Raw genomic sequence first — 13,524 nt, forward strand, 5'->3', positions numbered from 1 at the left:
CAGGTCTGGTCAGCGGATGGTCAAAACACAGATCCAGTCCCCCTCTCAGTTGATAGCCGGAACAGGCATACATGAAGTACTTACCGGTAAAAACTTGCATGACGAAAGATTGTGTTATTTTTACGATTAATTAATTTGTTCGTAATACTTCAAAAGAGCTCGATCTAAAACATGAGTATGATGTCTTTTTTACCCTGGAGGAGGCCTAAAGATGTTGTACGTATTATTCGTTTACAAGGTGTGATCCAGAGTGCTTCCAACAGCCCTCGAGCGCTTAACCTGAGAAAGGTGGAAAAATCGATTGATGCTGCATTCAATGTAAAGAAAGTGAAGCCCAAGGCGGTTTGTCTCGAGATCAACAGTATGGGAGGCTCTGCTGTCCAGTCAAACTTAATTTTCAACCGTATCAGGGAAATGGCGAAAGAGAATGAGATACCTGTGTTATCATTCGCTGAAGATGCTGCTCTATCTGGTGGCTACTGGCTAGCTCTTGCTGGAGACGAAATATTCATTGACAAAAATACCTTCATTGGTTCTATTGGGGCTTTGTCTGCAAATATTGGCATGGTTGATGCCATGAAAAAGTTGGGTAAGGAACAATTATAATGCCTTAAATCCCACGGTTATATAAGCACCATTGATATGTACACCCTTGTAGTATAGTATCCTCTCTTCCCCACCCACCCTTCCCAGGAAGGAAGTGAAGCATTGGCAGATCTGGGGTGTTCACCTAATAAAAAATGTCAATCTCACATTCTTAGAGATTGTCAGAGGGAGGCTTTGCAGGCACCCAGAGAAAGTCTCATGATTGCACACAATCCTATGTAGTTCATTTATGTCTTGATTCCTCCCTCCGTAAAAATCAACATGTGAGTTGAGAGTTGTGTGTATAAAATATTCGAATGTAGTAAGAGGTGTATATAGAGGATACACGGCCCCACAAGCTTTTAGCTTTAATACCTACCGTGTATAAATAAAAACAGGTTTATTTTATTCTTATTTATTACTTACTTGCAAACAGGTATTGAAAGAAGACTTATAACCGCTGGTGAAAACAAAGTCAGATGGGATCCATTTAAGCCTGAGAAGATAGAGGACAGGGAATGGATGAAAGGTCTTTTAACTCAAGTTCATAACAACTTTATTGAATTGGTTAAAGAACGCAGGCCTCACATGGACAAGGACCACAAGACAGCTTTTACTGGGGACTTCTTTGTTGGTGAGACTGCAGTGAAAATTGGGCTTGCTGATGGGACAATAAATGACATGAAGTCATTTTGCCGCAAAAGGTTTGGGAAAGATGTAGTTTTCCAGCGATGTGATGTACCCAGTGGGTTATTTGCTAAAATGTTACGAAGAAATGTAGGTTCTGAGACATCAATTCAAATTGATGATGCCTTAGATTCTATTGCTGTGCGTGAAATGCAGTCACGCTATTCTCTGTGACAATCTTGTTTGTGCATGGCTATGATCCAGACTGTCTATTAGTCTGAGTCTAATGCTCCAGTGGTTTTCTGACTTTGGACTAAAGCAAGAAGGCATAGTCCCAAGTGCCAAGTTAAAACAAAACTTTGATCTGTGTACAGTAGTTCATAATTAGATTAATAAAATTTTATCTGAAAAAAGGACCGGTCTAACAGAAAGCCAGAGATAAGAAAAATAATCTAATCTAATATATATTAATTATCATAATATTATAGTTTTCATGGGTATAGGCAAATAAAATAATCAATGACAAAACACACAATGACCATGACCATGTAGAGGTATTTACCTTACGTTATTAAACTAGCTAGGTGTTGTTGTAATCCAAGTATTCAAATTAAAAATAAGTTAGTTACAGAAGAAATTGTTTAGCCCCACCACTTTTTTAGCTTGCTCCACAAGCCCTGCCATAGATTGTGGGTAAAAAAGCAAGCTGACCTGCTTCCTATAAGAAAAATGCCTATGGTTTACACAAACATCTCAGAATCATGCAGCAACAAAAGTGCAAAGGTTTAGCTCTTTTTTTTAAAGTTAGAGGGGCACTTGGATGAAAATGCCCCAATTTTTGAAAGTCTGAATAATTGAAGTGTTTTAAGAACATATGATTCAATTATGATTATGTAAACCAGATTAGTGGAAATTTTAGCCTGAGAGCCACTTGCAGTTGAGAAACTCTGGTTTAAAAGCAAAAAGAACAATAGGGTTGAGTAAATGACGTCATTTACTCACAATTTAGATGCTGACTGAAATTGACTTTTGACTGTGTAGGAAACATGTTGTTTGGCTACTATAATTGGGGCCATATAGATACTTTTAACTAAGTTTCAAGTAATTTCCAATTTTCATCAATTTTCATCCAAGTGCACCTTAATAAAAATTAATTTGTATCTTAATCTATTAACCAATGCCCAAGGTTTGTTTTGTATGTAGACCTTTTCTAATGTTTGTACTCATAAAAATGACGTTTCTTTTCAGGTTTTATGTACATTTATTTTCATCATAATTTATTCTTTTTATTTGTTCCTTCTTGATCATATCTTACCTCACTGTTTAGTTTTCAAGCAGCTTTGTTTGTTTTCTCTGACAATTTGGAGCATGCACATACATTTTCCAGCCCTGACATTAAAGTAGTGCAACTAAACTCATTACTCTCCAAATGAATTGTTAAAATTTATTGAATGTTTTGAGGAAATTTTTTTCCCCAGCTAAATTGTACAAGGACTTGAAGTTTTTGTTCACACAACTTTTCTTTAATGGTTTTGATCAGTGTTTAGTGCTCCAGATGCAATTTCACTTTCAAGCAGCTTGATTACACTCATGTAATCAAACTTGTCAGGTTCCTTATTGAATATTCTTAATGAGTCATCCTTTGCAGCACTAGTAGAAGCATAGTACATCTGAATCTGATAACCAAGCCACTGTGCATCAGTCACACTCTACAAAACACCAAATGAATGAGTTTGGTTAAAATTACATATTGTAATCCTTGCAATAATTATTGTTCTGTTACACCTACTGCAGCAACATCAATAGCACAAGATATTTCTATTCAATAGATTGTCTGGTATTTTAAAACATATATATACCTCAGTGTAGGTCTTGTTACAATACAGTTTTAACAGTTAACAGTTTTGGTTTGACAACATTTTTTTTCTACATGTAGTCAAGGCTGATAGTTATTACATTCAAGAAAATAATAGACAGTATAATTTTAGACTTGAATATAGAGTTTCTCGAGCTGTGATTGGATGAGCGACCAGTCATTCTGAGATAATCACTAATGGAACAGCAATATTATGAGGTTTTCCAAAGTTTTTCAGATCGGAAATAATACTAAAATGCTTTTTTATCCTGAATTTTAACTTTTCACTGATATTCAAGTCTAAATACTAAAACAATAATCATTCCCCTCAGGCTCAGTGACTATGGGGAATATTTACCTCGCTGCTCAGTAAATATTCCACCATAATCACTTTGCCTTCAGCGAATAATCGTTAAATGCATTTAGGAATCTTGATTATATTCTTTCTAACCTACCAGTTGCTTTGTGTCTGGTTCCCCAACCATTAGGATGATCCCTGAAATATAAAAATTAAGCATGAAGAATTAGAGTGTGAAACACTTATAGCTGTACATGTACTACTGTATATCAAGAAAGTACGTTCAACATGCATATAATTAACACTTATTTACTGGGACCGAGGGAAACAATATGTTTTGTGGTCCCTAGACCGCTGATGTTTCCCTCGGCTCTGCCTCGATCTTGAAACATCAGCGCTTTCCCTCAGTCCCAGTAAATAAGTGCTTTATTATCATACCAAGTGTCAAAGAGAACAAGAAAAATCAGGAAGACTCCACCTTTAATCTGATGTTTTGTGAAAGAAAACGTGAATGAATGAATTTGAACATACGCTCAAATGTGTTGCTTTCTGGTTTCAGGTTTTTATATTTTTTCAATCACGTGACAATTCGGTTTTGTTATTCCTGGTCCATAACATAATATTCCCCTCCCAGAATGGTCGCCGGTATCCGGTCATTTCGAGACACAGTCGTTTCGAAAGAAACTCAGAACTCTATGATTTTTCCCAAAATCTTTATCAGAAACTCACATTTTCTAAACTTTATGAAGAATTTTTAGATAAATATGAAAGGGGATTCAAGTTTAGAGAGAAACACGCAAACGACTAGCTCAAAAACTTTAGATGCGGACGAGATATTTTGACTCGACAACAAGAAAGTTTAGAAGATGTGAGTTTCTGATAAAGATTTTGGGAAAAATCATAGAGTTCTGATTAAGATCTGGTAGTTTGACGAGTCGAACATTCTTGTTGTCGATTGACGAGTTTTCAAGTCAATAATTTCGGAAAACTTGGTAACGTTTGGTCTGGTATCCTTGTATCTCAACATAGCAATAAATACTTATCTTTATAAGATTGTTTTGAACCTGTAATATCCTATACATATGATATATATTGAACGGTGTATGAGGTGTATCGAAACGGATATATGCCTGTCTCAAACCTGTATCTTAGTGTCTCGAAACGACCTGTCTCGAAACGACTGTGTCTCGAAATGACTGGCATTCTGGTTGCCAGGAAACAGTTGAATTTCTTCACGTTCACGTGACACACTCTTGACCAATAGAAATTGAGGAAAATTGAACTTTGATACTTGGTATATAATAATATATATAATATAGTATACAAGACAAATAAAACAGTTTTTTCCATGCTCTGTTCAGTAATAAAGCATGCAGGAAATGACGTAAGTATGAAAGAAGCATAAGGACAGACCTGTCGAGTGCCTATGTACGTGAGTGCTTCTCACACTTCTTGCTTACCAACGCTATTGATAGATGCAGGGCAGAGGTGCATGTTATATTTTGTACTACATGTACTTGTTCTTTATTTCATTCTTATACTATATGAATTATATTTTTCATAATTATTATGCTCTACACATAAAGTGCTACACAGTTTATTCTTATCTAGTAATTATAATAACATATGTATGATCACGTGATGTAACACCCAAGGTGTCCAGATTCCCATTTCAGTCTTGCCAACACATCTACAGTACTACCAGACTCCATTGCACACTTTCTTTTGTTAAGCTAACTAGCATCTTTTTTTTTTTTTGCTATTCTTATAAGGAAATACAAAACAATAATTATTTTGAATAAGAAATGAAACTTGTGAGTCAGATAAAGCCGTCATTTAAACTCAGAACATGAATTTTCATTGGGAAACATAATTACCTTTAGATTCTCTCAATTCTGTAAAGTGCTTTATTGCCAGAACCCATGGAGCATTTTCACCAAAACTCTAATTGACATAAAAACATTGGAATGAGAACATTTGATAAAGAGGAACCAAACTGAGTGCATGACGCTTACAAGTATATTAATATTATTAATATAGAATAATCAATATCTGGTCTATAGACGATCAAGATGAGTAGGTATTATTGTAATGGGTTGAAAGAAATTTTAGTTTTCATTCAAAAATAGATATTCAATTCTACAGCTGTACTTTATTTTTCTACCTGGTATTGCAAAAGAGGTGTCACAAAGCAGGAATTTCCTGAGAATTCCGCAAACATGAATTCATATCCATTTTCTCTTGGAATAGGATAAATAAACTGGCAATGGAAAATAATAATAATATCATAATTAAATAACAATTACAAAACATATTATTAACATATTATAGCATACATTATGTATTAGATGACCAGCATTTATTTTCTATGAAATAAATAATAAATAGCTCAAACCAGTGGATATTTTGCGGCTTTCTCCTGTATTCTTTGGTACACATCACTCTGAAGAAGAATTAATGAAAACAAGGATATTAAAAAACTACAAAACACAATGTTTCCCTTGGTCCCAGTGACTATCCAAGCACCACTGACAATAAAGTTCTACATTTTTGTACATTTTATAGAATGCACATGATTGTTGAAAGTTTTGATACTTACTGAGATACAAGCACTGATGCAATCTTTTTCCCCATGGTATTCTTTCCAAATCTATAATAAAACTCAATAAGCTAAGAAATAATTCCTTAATTGCTAAACTCAAATTTATATAATCATGACCATTGAATGTTTCTTCGATCAGTTATCAGGTATTTACTGTACATGACTATAACAGAGAATTCAGTAGAGTGCAGGAGGAAAAACAAAAAAATAGTGCAGAATAATTATGTTAATACAGTAAAAACTAGTCTCCAAGGTCTTTAGCAACAGGTGAAAGGAACAGTCAAATGTTTGATAAATAGACAGGTTTTAGAGCCTCCATTTTGTCACAAAAGCAATAAAATGCACCCAGAAATGACAAATTTAGAAGTTTATTTCAGTTCAGAAGATTTCATAAATTTGTTTATTTATTCTGGGTATCCGGGTATTTTATCATACATTTTGCAGAAAATGACCAATATCGCAGAAAACGTTAAATAGTGCAGAGTCCCACCCTCATGCCTCTATCAGATGCTCTGAATAGAGATTATGCAGAAACAATCTTGTTGTAATGGATCCAGGTGATCTCGGAAAGCACTCAATGCGTGATTTTCTAACTTGAAAAAGAATCAATCCCTAACATGACCGTGCACCTAGAGTTCTGGACGAAACATTGCCATGAAGGACACCATTTTGTTTTGAGTTGGATTTGAATATGTATTCTCTTGAAATGTAGTGCGAAATATTGGTGAAAAGAAGACATAGCTGCACATTTGAAGTCTATAGTAATGTTTCAAGTTATGTACAGTACAAGAAAAATTTTACTAGAAAAGCTTATTTTGAGTAAGTGTTTATACATTTTTTGTAATTCGTATAGCCAACAAAGTTAACCTTATGAAGTTTTTTGTTTCGAAAATGCATTGAAAACTTGATAATATGCTCAAATTGCTATTTGGTAGTAACGTGTATGTATGTATATTAATATTCTTAATGACAATAAACCTTTTTTTGATTTAAAAATGTGTTGTATTTACGTGTTATTCTCATATGTGTTAAGTTCTTGATTATTACCGATCCACACATGTTTCTTTTCTGCTTCTCAAGGTGCGCAAAGGTCTATTGGGATTGATTCTTTTTCAACGAATGTGATTTGCAATCTGATTGGCTAATCGATTTTCATCTGATCACCTGGTATAATTATATAACAAGTACAGGTACAGAAGTAGTAATGTAGCAATATTTACATACCTGTGCAATTTCTTCTGCACTTAGCTCCTTAATGAGATCCATATGAATAACTGTATCTAATGTCTGCAGTATAAAGATTACAGTAGTTATAACGAGACAATTGATTAAAACTGATTGTTTTCCTTTATCATTATAACTGGGTTATGAAACAAAAGGATCATAAATTTGGTGCCAGTAGGGTTAAGCTGGTATAGACAACAGTTGGCAGTAAGTTGCTGTGGGTTGTCAGTTGGATGATGGCAGGCTGCAGACAATAGGATAACAGCATATGAACATATACTGTATTAGACACTATTATATAATGTTAGCAATATTTACAGTATGAATATGTATTTTGGTCTTTAGGCTGTAAGAAGTGTACTGAACTGATGTCATTTTGCCTGGATCAACATATGTCGACCTTATCATGCAGAAGTTACGAAGTTAGAAAACATTGGTCAGGATCAGCGTACTGTACCATGCTCTGCCTCTAAAGTTCAGTGCTTGCAGTTGTTGTGGGTTTACTTACTTGTTCTCCATATTGAGTAGCTCCCCCCTTCTGAGACTGACTATTGGTATCTCTAAATGTCTACAGTAAAAACACAAAATAATAAGTTAGAATGATCAAAATATATAATAATGAATAGTGATAGCATACTGCTTCATTACAAGAATTTTGTCATATTGGTGATGTCATATACCTAGCAAAAGCTAGATACACTTCTGGGTGGAGGATTGCACACAAGTCCTCTCCAGGTCAGGGTTGTCAATAAAATTTTTGGTAGGCGGTTATAAAATTGAAATAGGCGGTAAACCGGAAATCACTGGACCATGTAATCGAGGCACCAGTCTCACTCTTTTCACAAAAATTCAGGATGGTGGACAACTACCATTGTAGTTTCGCTTGCGTTGCAGTTTTTGTAGTACAGCAACAAAGATTGGGTTACAATTTATTTTATTCACACATTTTGCTAGTTTAAAGAACTTTAATCAAGATTTACAACTACATTGGGAAGTGGCCGAGTAGGCGGCTGAGTTAGTGAGAGAATTGGGAATTGACTGAGTAGGCGGCCGAATTAGCAAGAGTATAGACGGTGGAATCTGCCGGTTGCCGGCTTCTATTGACCACCCTGCAGGTTGGCATGGCAACTAATAGTTTTTAAAGCTTAAAAGGCAGTTCTAGATGTAAACTCATTTATCGATGAATGCTAGTTGACAGAAGTCATAGATGATAAACCAAAAACAAATATCCCGAATATTGCTAAATAAGTACTGCAGCTTCATAGCCGGGGAGTGAGTACCAGCCCAGATTTCAAAATTCTGGAGATACAGATAATGAGACAGAAAAGAGTAAAAGTCTACTAGCATACATTTAAAATATTACTCTTTTCTTCAAACCTTTTCTTTTAGTTGATTTCTGGCATAAGCTTTCATTTTGTCAACCTCCTTTAAACTTCTGTCATCAAACTGGGTTTTGGTTTCCAATCTTTGGTTGTCTTTTTTTCTAAAATCATGAAATGTTTTTGAAAACTAATGAGATATAGGAAAAATGATCTATTCATTTACAATTTACTTGGTCAAATCAACGTACTTATCCTTCAAAGTATTCTTGTTGATCATTTGGATTTTCTCTGCATATTTGTGGTAAAATGGATTGTGTTCTAGTTCAGTTTTCTCGTTATCCAAGTCCGACGAAGTAGAAAATATTCTTCCATTGGATAGGTTTAAGGATGAACATCTACTTAAATCTACTGATAAAAGACAAGATAATCTTTGCGAAGTAGAAAAACTCGACGATGCTCGAAACACATTTCTCCATGAGGCTGCCATATTGTTTTTGCACAAAGTACTTGCGACCAGCGGATAATTCCACAAGAAGTCCAAACACAGGGAGCCCAATTTAGATTAAAGTGAATGGTAAATTTTTACCACAATTGTAAATTTTCTCGCGCGCTGATTGGTTAAAAAACGTCGTAAATAAGAGGCCATACCAACAAATGGCGTCATGCAAGATTTCGTGCAGTCTATTTCCTAGAGTTTTGTGAGTTTTGTAGTAAAAAACAAATTTACGATGGTTTAGCGTGGTATGTCCTCTTATTTACCACGATATGACGCCAAACGTTGGTCAAAATTAGTTATGGACCCACTCGGCTTACGCCTCGTGAGTCCATAACATTTTGACCAACTTTTGACGTCATATCGTGGTAAATAAGAGGACATACCACGCTCAACCATCGTAAATTTGTTAAATTTAATATTAAATAATTAAATAATTTTTTTTAATTAGAGGTCAAGATAATGTCCTCCGTAATGCGAAAGAGTAAAAAATCGATAAAAAATGCCCTGGAACATTTTTTTTCTGACAATGAAAGAGTACATATGCATAATAAGACAAAAGCGCGTGCGAAAAAAATGTTCTAGTGCATCTTTTATCGAGTTTTTTACTTTTTCGTTTTACAGAGGACGTTATATTGACCTCGAATTTCAAAAAAATAGTTGATTATTTAATTCTTCCGATTTTATTTTCATCATTCACTTTAATCTAAGCTGGGCTTCCTGTGGTCCAACCAAGGCTTCAATCTCGTACCCAGAGCCCCATAGGCAGCCCAATCTCTTGTTCTGTGGTGTTGTCGTATTTGCATATAAACGGTAATATTTCGTAGTGCGTAAAATTAGTACTTTTAAGAATAATAACGACTTTCGTTGATAGCTCGTTGTATCTTTTAACGTTCAGCTGATTTTGCAGCCAGTTTGGTGCGTTTTTTACGGGGCTTATCGTTTTTTTCGTCCTCTTTTTTTTTTAGTAGGAGTCTCGCTCGCCTTTCAAAGCCATCGCAACCGAGACTTGGAGCAATTCTACATTCATTTAAGAATTCTCGCTTTTTTGCCGCAGGCCAAAAGAAACGCAGACTCTAGCTACGAGATTGCGGCGCCTTCAATCTGACTACGCATGCGCACTGATACAAAGCGCTATCCAGCAGTTGAATGCCCAGACTTATTCGGTATAAGCTTACTACTTCATGTTAGACTTCATGAAGTGTCACTATTTCCTAATAAAGTTTAAGGTTAGGGTTAGGGTTAGGATTCTTTTTTTTTTTTTTTTTTTTTTTTTTACAATTTTATTGGTTAATAGCTATATAAATAAGGTACATGTCTACATAATTAGAAAAATAAATGTGAAAGAATACCCACTAGGGAGAGCGGGAGGCTAGGTCCCATGATAGGCACTTCCATTGAGGACGCACATAAAATAATATAAAATTTAATAAATTAAAATAACTAAGTAAATATACTTTTATCTGTGACATAACTAGCTCGCAAACTAGTGACCATGTGCAAGGAAAGTGGATATTAGATAAGGAGATCGCAGTATTTCAGCCTCGGAAACTATCGAAATGGCGAAAGGCTGGATGAAAAACTAAACTTTTTCTTGTTAAGTTCGTCTGTGAAACAACGCCACTAAACGTGTTCTGGACCCCCAGTGGACTAGCAAGGATGTATGAAGCGATTTCTGATTGGCTCTCGCCTTGTTCGATTCTAACACAATCGCTGATTGGTTACGTCGTGTAAAGGTCTTGGAATTAACATCCTGGAAAACGGCAAGGGAATCTACCATCAACAATTAATTGGTTTTTCTTTCTGTTGTTCCTCAATTTTTCTGGTAGACTCCTCCATGCTCCGTCATGCTGGTAGGTTACGAAATTACGCCCTATCTAGCTTATCTAATCAGCATTCAAACGTGTTTACTGCTGATAATAATAATAATAATAATAATAATAATAATAATAATAATATTAATAATAATTAATTAAGATTGCGGAGAGAACTGTTGAAAAACAAGAAAAATACACGGAACTACGTGCAGGCATCAAAAAAGAGTGCAAAAGCTCAAGTGTAAATCAGATTAACATAGTGTTTGACTTTCTCGCAGGACATCACGAACAGCTAAGAAAAGACCTAAGAACAATTACAAATACAGACAGGGAAGTGAACTTTCTTATAGAACGATGTCAGAAATGGATTTTAAGCCAGAACGTTAATATGGTCAAGAAGTTCTATGAATATGCATAAGCTGAAGAAAGGATTGAAAAAAAAATGATGAACTTAACCAGCCTAGACTTAGTCCGCTGGTCAATGTAAACATGATATATACAGACAAATAAAACTTGCCATAATAAATCATAAAACAATAAAAAACAGAGATTATGAATATAACAAATAACAAATATATGTAATAATTACTTATTTATCTATGAAGGCATATTGGTAAAATAAATTAATAGCTATAGTAAATATTTATGTGTTTAAATATGACTAACTCAATCACCTGGACTGCGAGTATCCCATGTCTAGATAACATACTCGCAGTCCAGGTATTTGAGAGAGACTAGGGAGAGTATAATTGTCAGGGGAATTTTATTCAGTTGGCTAGTAGTCGTACCCTACGATAATATAAATTAAGCTATAATAAATATTTATGTGTTTAAATATGACTAACTCAATCACCTGGACTGCGAGTATCCCATGTCTAGATAACATCCTCGCAGTCCAGGTGATTGAGTGAGACTAGGGAGAGTATAATTGTCAGGGTTTTTTTATTCAGTTGGCTAGCAGTCGTACCCTACGATAGTATAAATTAAGCTATACTGTACCAACTGTGCTAATAGGGTGCATGGCGGCTTTTTTCTATACGTTTAGCCCTTTCGTGCACAGGTAAACGATGAAAGCTTGAGGTTACTATGTCCATACTTATCGGAATTTAATTTGCTGAAGCTTAAAAATATTGACGTTTTCCGTCAACGTGACCAAGACCACGTGCATACGCACGGATATTACGTCAAGTTTTTATTCGTAAACGCACAGGGAGCCCGGCTTTAGAATCTGTACATGAATAAATAAATCAATAAAGTGCTTTGGGTTTCCTGTGTTGAGATTTGAAACAAGACGCCAATGATAAATAAGTCAATAAAGTACTTTGGGTTTCCTGTGTTGAGATTTGGTAACTTGATAGCAGATTAATGTAAGTAATTCGAGAGCAGCTTATGATTCAAATTTAATGTATTAGTGTAACGCACGCCCTAGTAAATGGGCGTGCGTTACACTGATGTGTTACGTTAATCTGCTATCAAGTTACTGGTAGTACGATTACCGGAAATTCAACGTATCAGCGTCTTGTTTCAAATCTCAACACAGGAAACCCAAAGAACTTTATTGATTCGTTTATTCATGTACAAATCCCAAAGCCGGGCTCCCTGTGGTAAACGCATACTTGATACGCTCTCCAAAGTAGTGGTTTCATCTTCTCGTTTGGACAAGGAAAACGAATACCTTGGGGGGGGGGGGGGATTTCAAAAAAACGCTACAGTTCCAAGGTCTGTTCCCTTCTGTTTTCAATTGTTTTAGAATTGTGTTAACGTTGATGTGTGGATCAAGATTAAAACGATTCATAAAAGATGACTGTTTAGGCTTGTTTACATGTAGCAACCTTGTCTCTGGGAACGAGATTGTACCTGTGGACGTACAGGATTCGTTTACAAGATGCACATGATAATTTTTCGAATAAAACTTATACGTTGCGTGGACGCATTCTAAGTCACATGCCCGGGAAACTTCAATTTCACATTTTCAAATTCGATCCCGATAAGTGTGGACATACATGGCCTTATCAACCAATTCCAAAAATACTAATGGAATGTCCGCTGGTCAATGACGTTTGTTCCATTTTAAAATTAAGAAAATATGGCCAATTGTTTGAACCTTTTGAGAACTGTGTAACCGGCGTTGGCGGAAAAGCTTTCAATGAATTTATATATGATATTTGATGTGATCATTAATGTTCATCAGCTTATGCAACAAATTATTCGGCTGTTTTTTATATCATTATTGTACTTGATAAATTATGAATCTCTACAACGACAGTATATTTAATTCATGATATAAAACTTGACACAGCACTTATGCCTGATCGTGATTATTATCAAACAGAGCTGTTCCACAGGCATCCCAAGGAATGTTTCTGTGTACGTGACGTGGTTATTGCTAGTCAAGCTGAAAAATCATTAAATTGAAGAATACAAAAATAGGGCATATGTTTCTTTTATGTTATATTGTTCGATAAAAATACCTGAGCCACCTGAGCATGCGCACACAAGGAACATTCCTTGGGATGCCTGTGCGCTATATGTGGTACTCGTCAAATATTATAATTGTCCAACCGGGCCCCTTATTCTTAAATGTTGATATATATATATGTATATATTTTATTAAAGCACCATATATTATATATAGTATAACGCTGTTAGTCACGCATGTAAAATTTCCCTTGCAGCTGAACTACGGATGGGTTCAGTGCCA

At 35.3% G+C, this 13,524-nt stretch overlaps 2 protein-coding genes across 2 annotated transcripts; one reads left to right on the forward strand and one right to left on the reverse strand.

The window, feature by feature from the left end:
• Window positions 1-77: 77 nt before the first annotated feature.
• Window positions 78-2,386, forward strand: LOC116307512 (uncharacterized). Its single transcript, XM_031717785.2, has 2 exons — window positions 78-589; window positions 1,022-2,386. Exons 1-2 carry the CDS (start codon window positions 172-174, stop codon window positions 1,444-1,446), a joined length of 843 nt encoding a protein of 280 aa, XP_031573645.2. The 5' UTR covers window positions 78-171; the 3' UTR covers window positions 1,447-2,386.
• Window positions 2,387-2,642: 256 nt separating this feature from the next.
• LOC116307511 (ATP synthase mitochondrial F1 complex assembly factor 1) lies at window positions 2,643-9,025 on the reverse strand. The gene is made up of 10 exons (XM_031717784.2): window positions 8,762-9,025; window positions 8,569-8,674; window positions 7,700-7,759; window positions 7,192-7,254; window positions 5,965-6,015; window positions 5,761-5,808; window positions 5,530-5,625; window positions 5,243-5,309; window positions 3,523-3,563; window positions 2,643-2,921 (listed from the first exon to the last, which is right to left on the reverse strand). The coding sequence occupies exons 1-10, from the start codon at window positions 8,998-9,000 to the stop codon at window positions 2,736-2,738; spliced, it is 957 nt and encodes a 318-aa protein (XP_031573644.2). The 5' UTR covers window positions 9,001-9,025; the 3' UTR covers window positions 2,643-2,735.
• Between the last annotated feature and the right edge of the window lie 4,499 nt (window positions 9,026-13,524).

Source organism: Actinia tenebrosa, unplaced genomic scaffold (genome assembly GCF_029948245.1).
Source record: "Actinia tenebrosa isolate PJP-AT-01 unplaced genomic scaffold, QUT_ActTen_1.0 PGA_scaffold0__85_contigs__length_37466705, whole genome shotgun sequence".
In the NCBI taxonomy this organism is placed as follows: Eukaryota; Metazoa; Cnidaria; class Anthozoa; order Actiniaria; family Actiniidae; genus Actinia; species Actinia tenebrosa.

What these genes read in the sequence shown, in the direction of transcription:
- LOC116307512 (XM_031717785.2), top strand. Translation starts at nt 172, where the DNA reads ATGAGTATGATGTCTTTTTTACCCTGGAGGAGGCCTAAAGATGTTGTA. An exon ending in TGATGCCATGAAAAAGTTGG is followed by an intron (nt 590 to 1,021) that starts GTAAGGAACAAT and finishes ACTTGCAAACAG; the next exon opens with GTATTGAAAGAAGACTTATA.
- LOC116307511 (XM_031717784.2), bottom strand. Translation starts at nt 9,000, where the DNA reads ATGGCAGCCTCATGGAGAAATGTGTTTCGAGCATCGTCGAGTTTTTCT. An exon ending in AAGAATACTTTGAAGGATAA is followed by an intron (nt 8,675 to 8,761) that starts GTACGTTGATTT and finishes TCATGATTTTAG; the next exon opens with AAAAAAAGACAACCAAAGAT. An exon ending in GTGCAGAAGAAATTGCACAG is followed by an intron (nt 6,016 to 7,191) that starts GTATGTAAATAT and finishes GTTTTATTATAG; the next exon opens with ATTTGGAAAGAATACCATGG.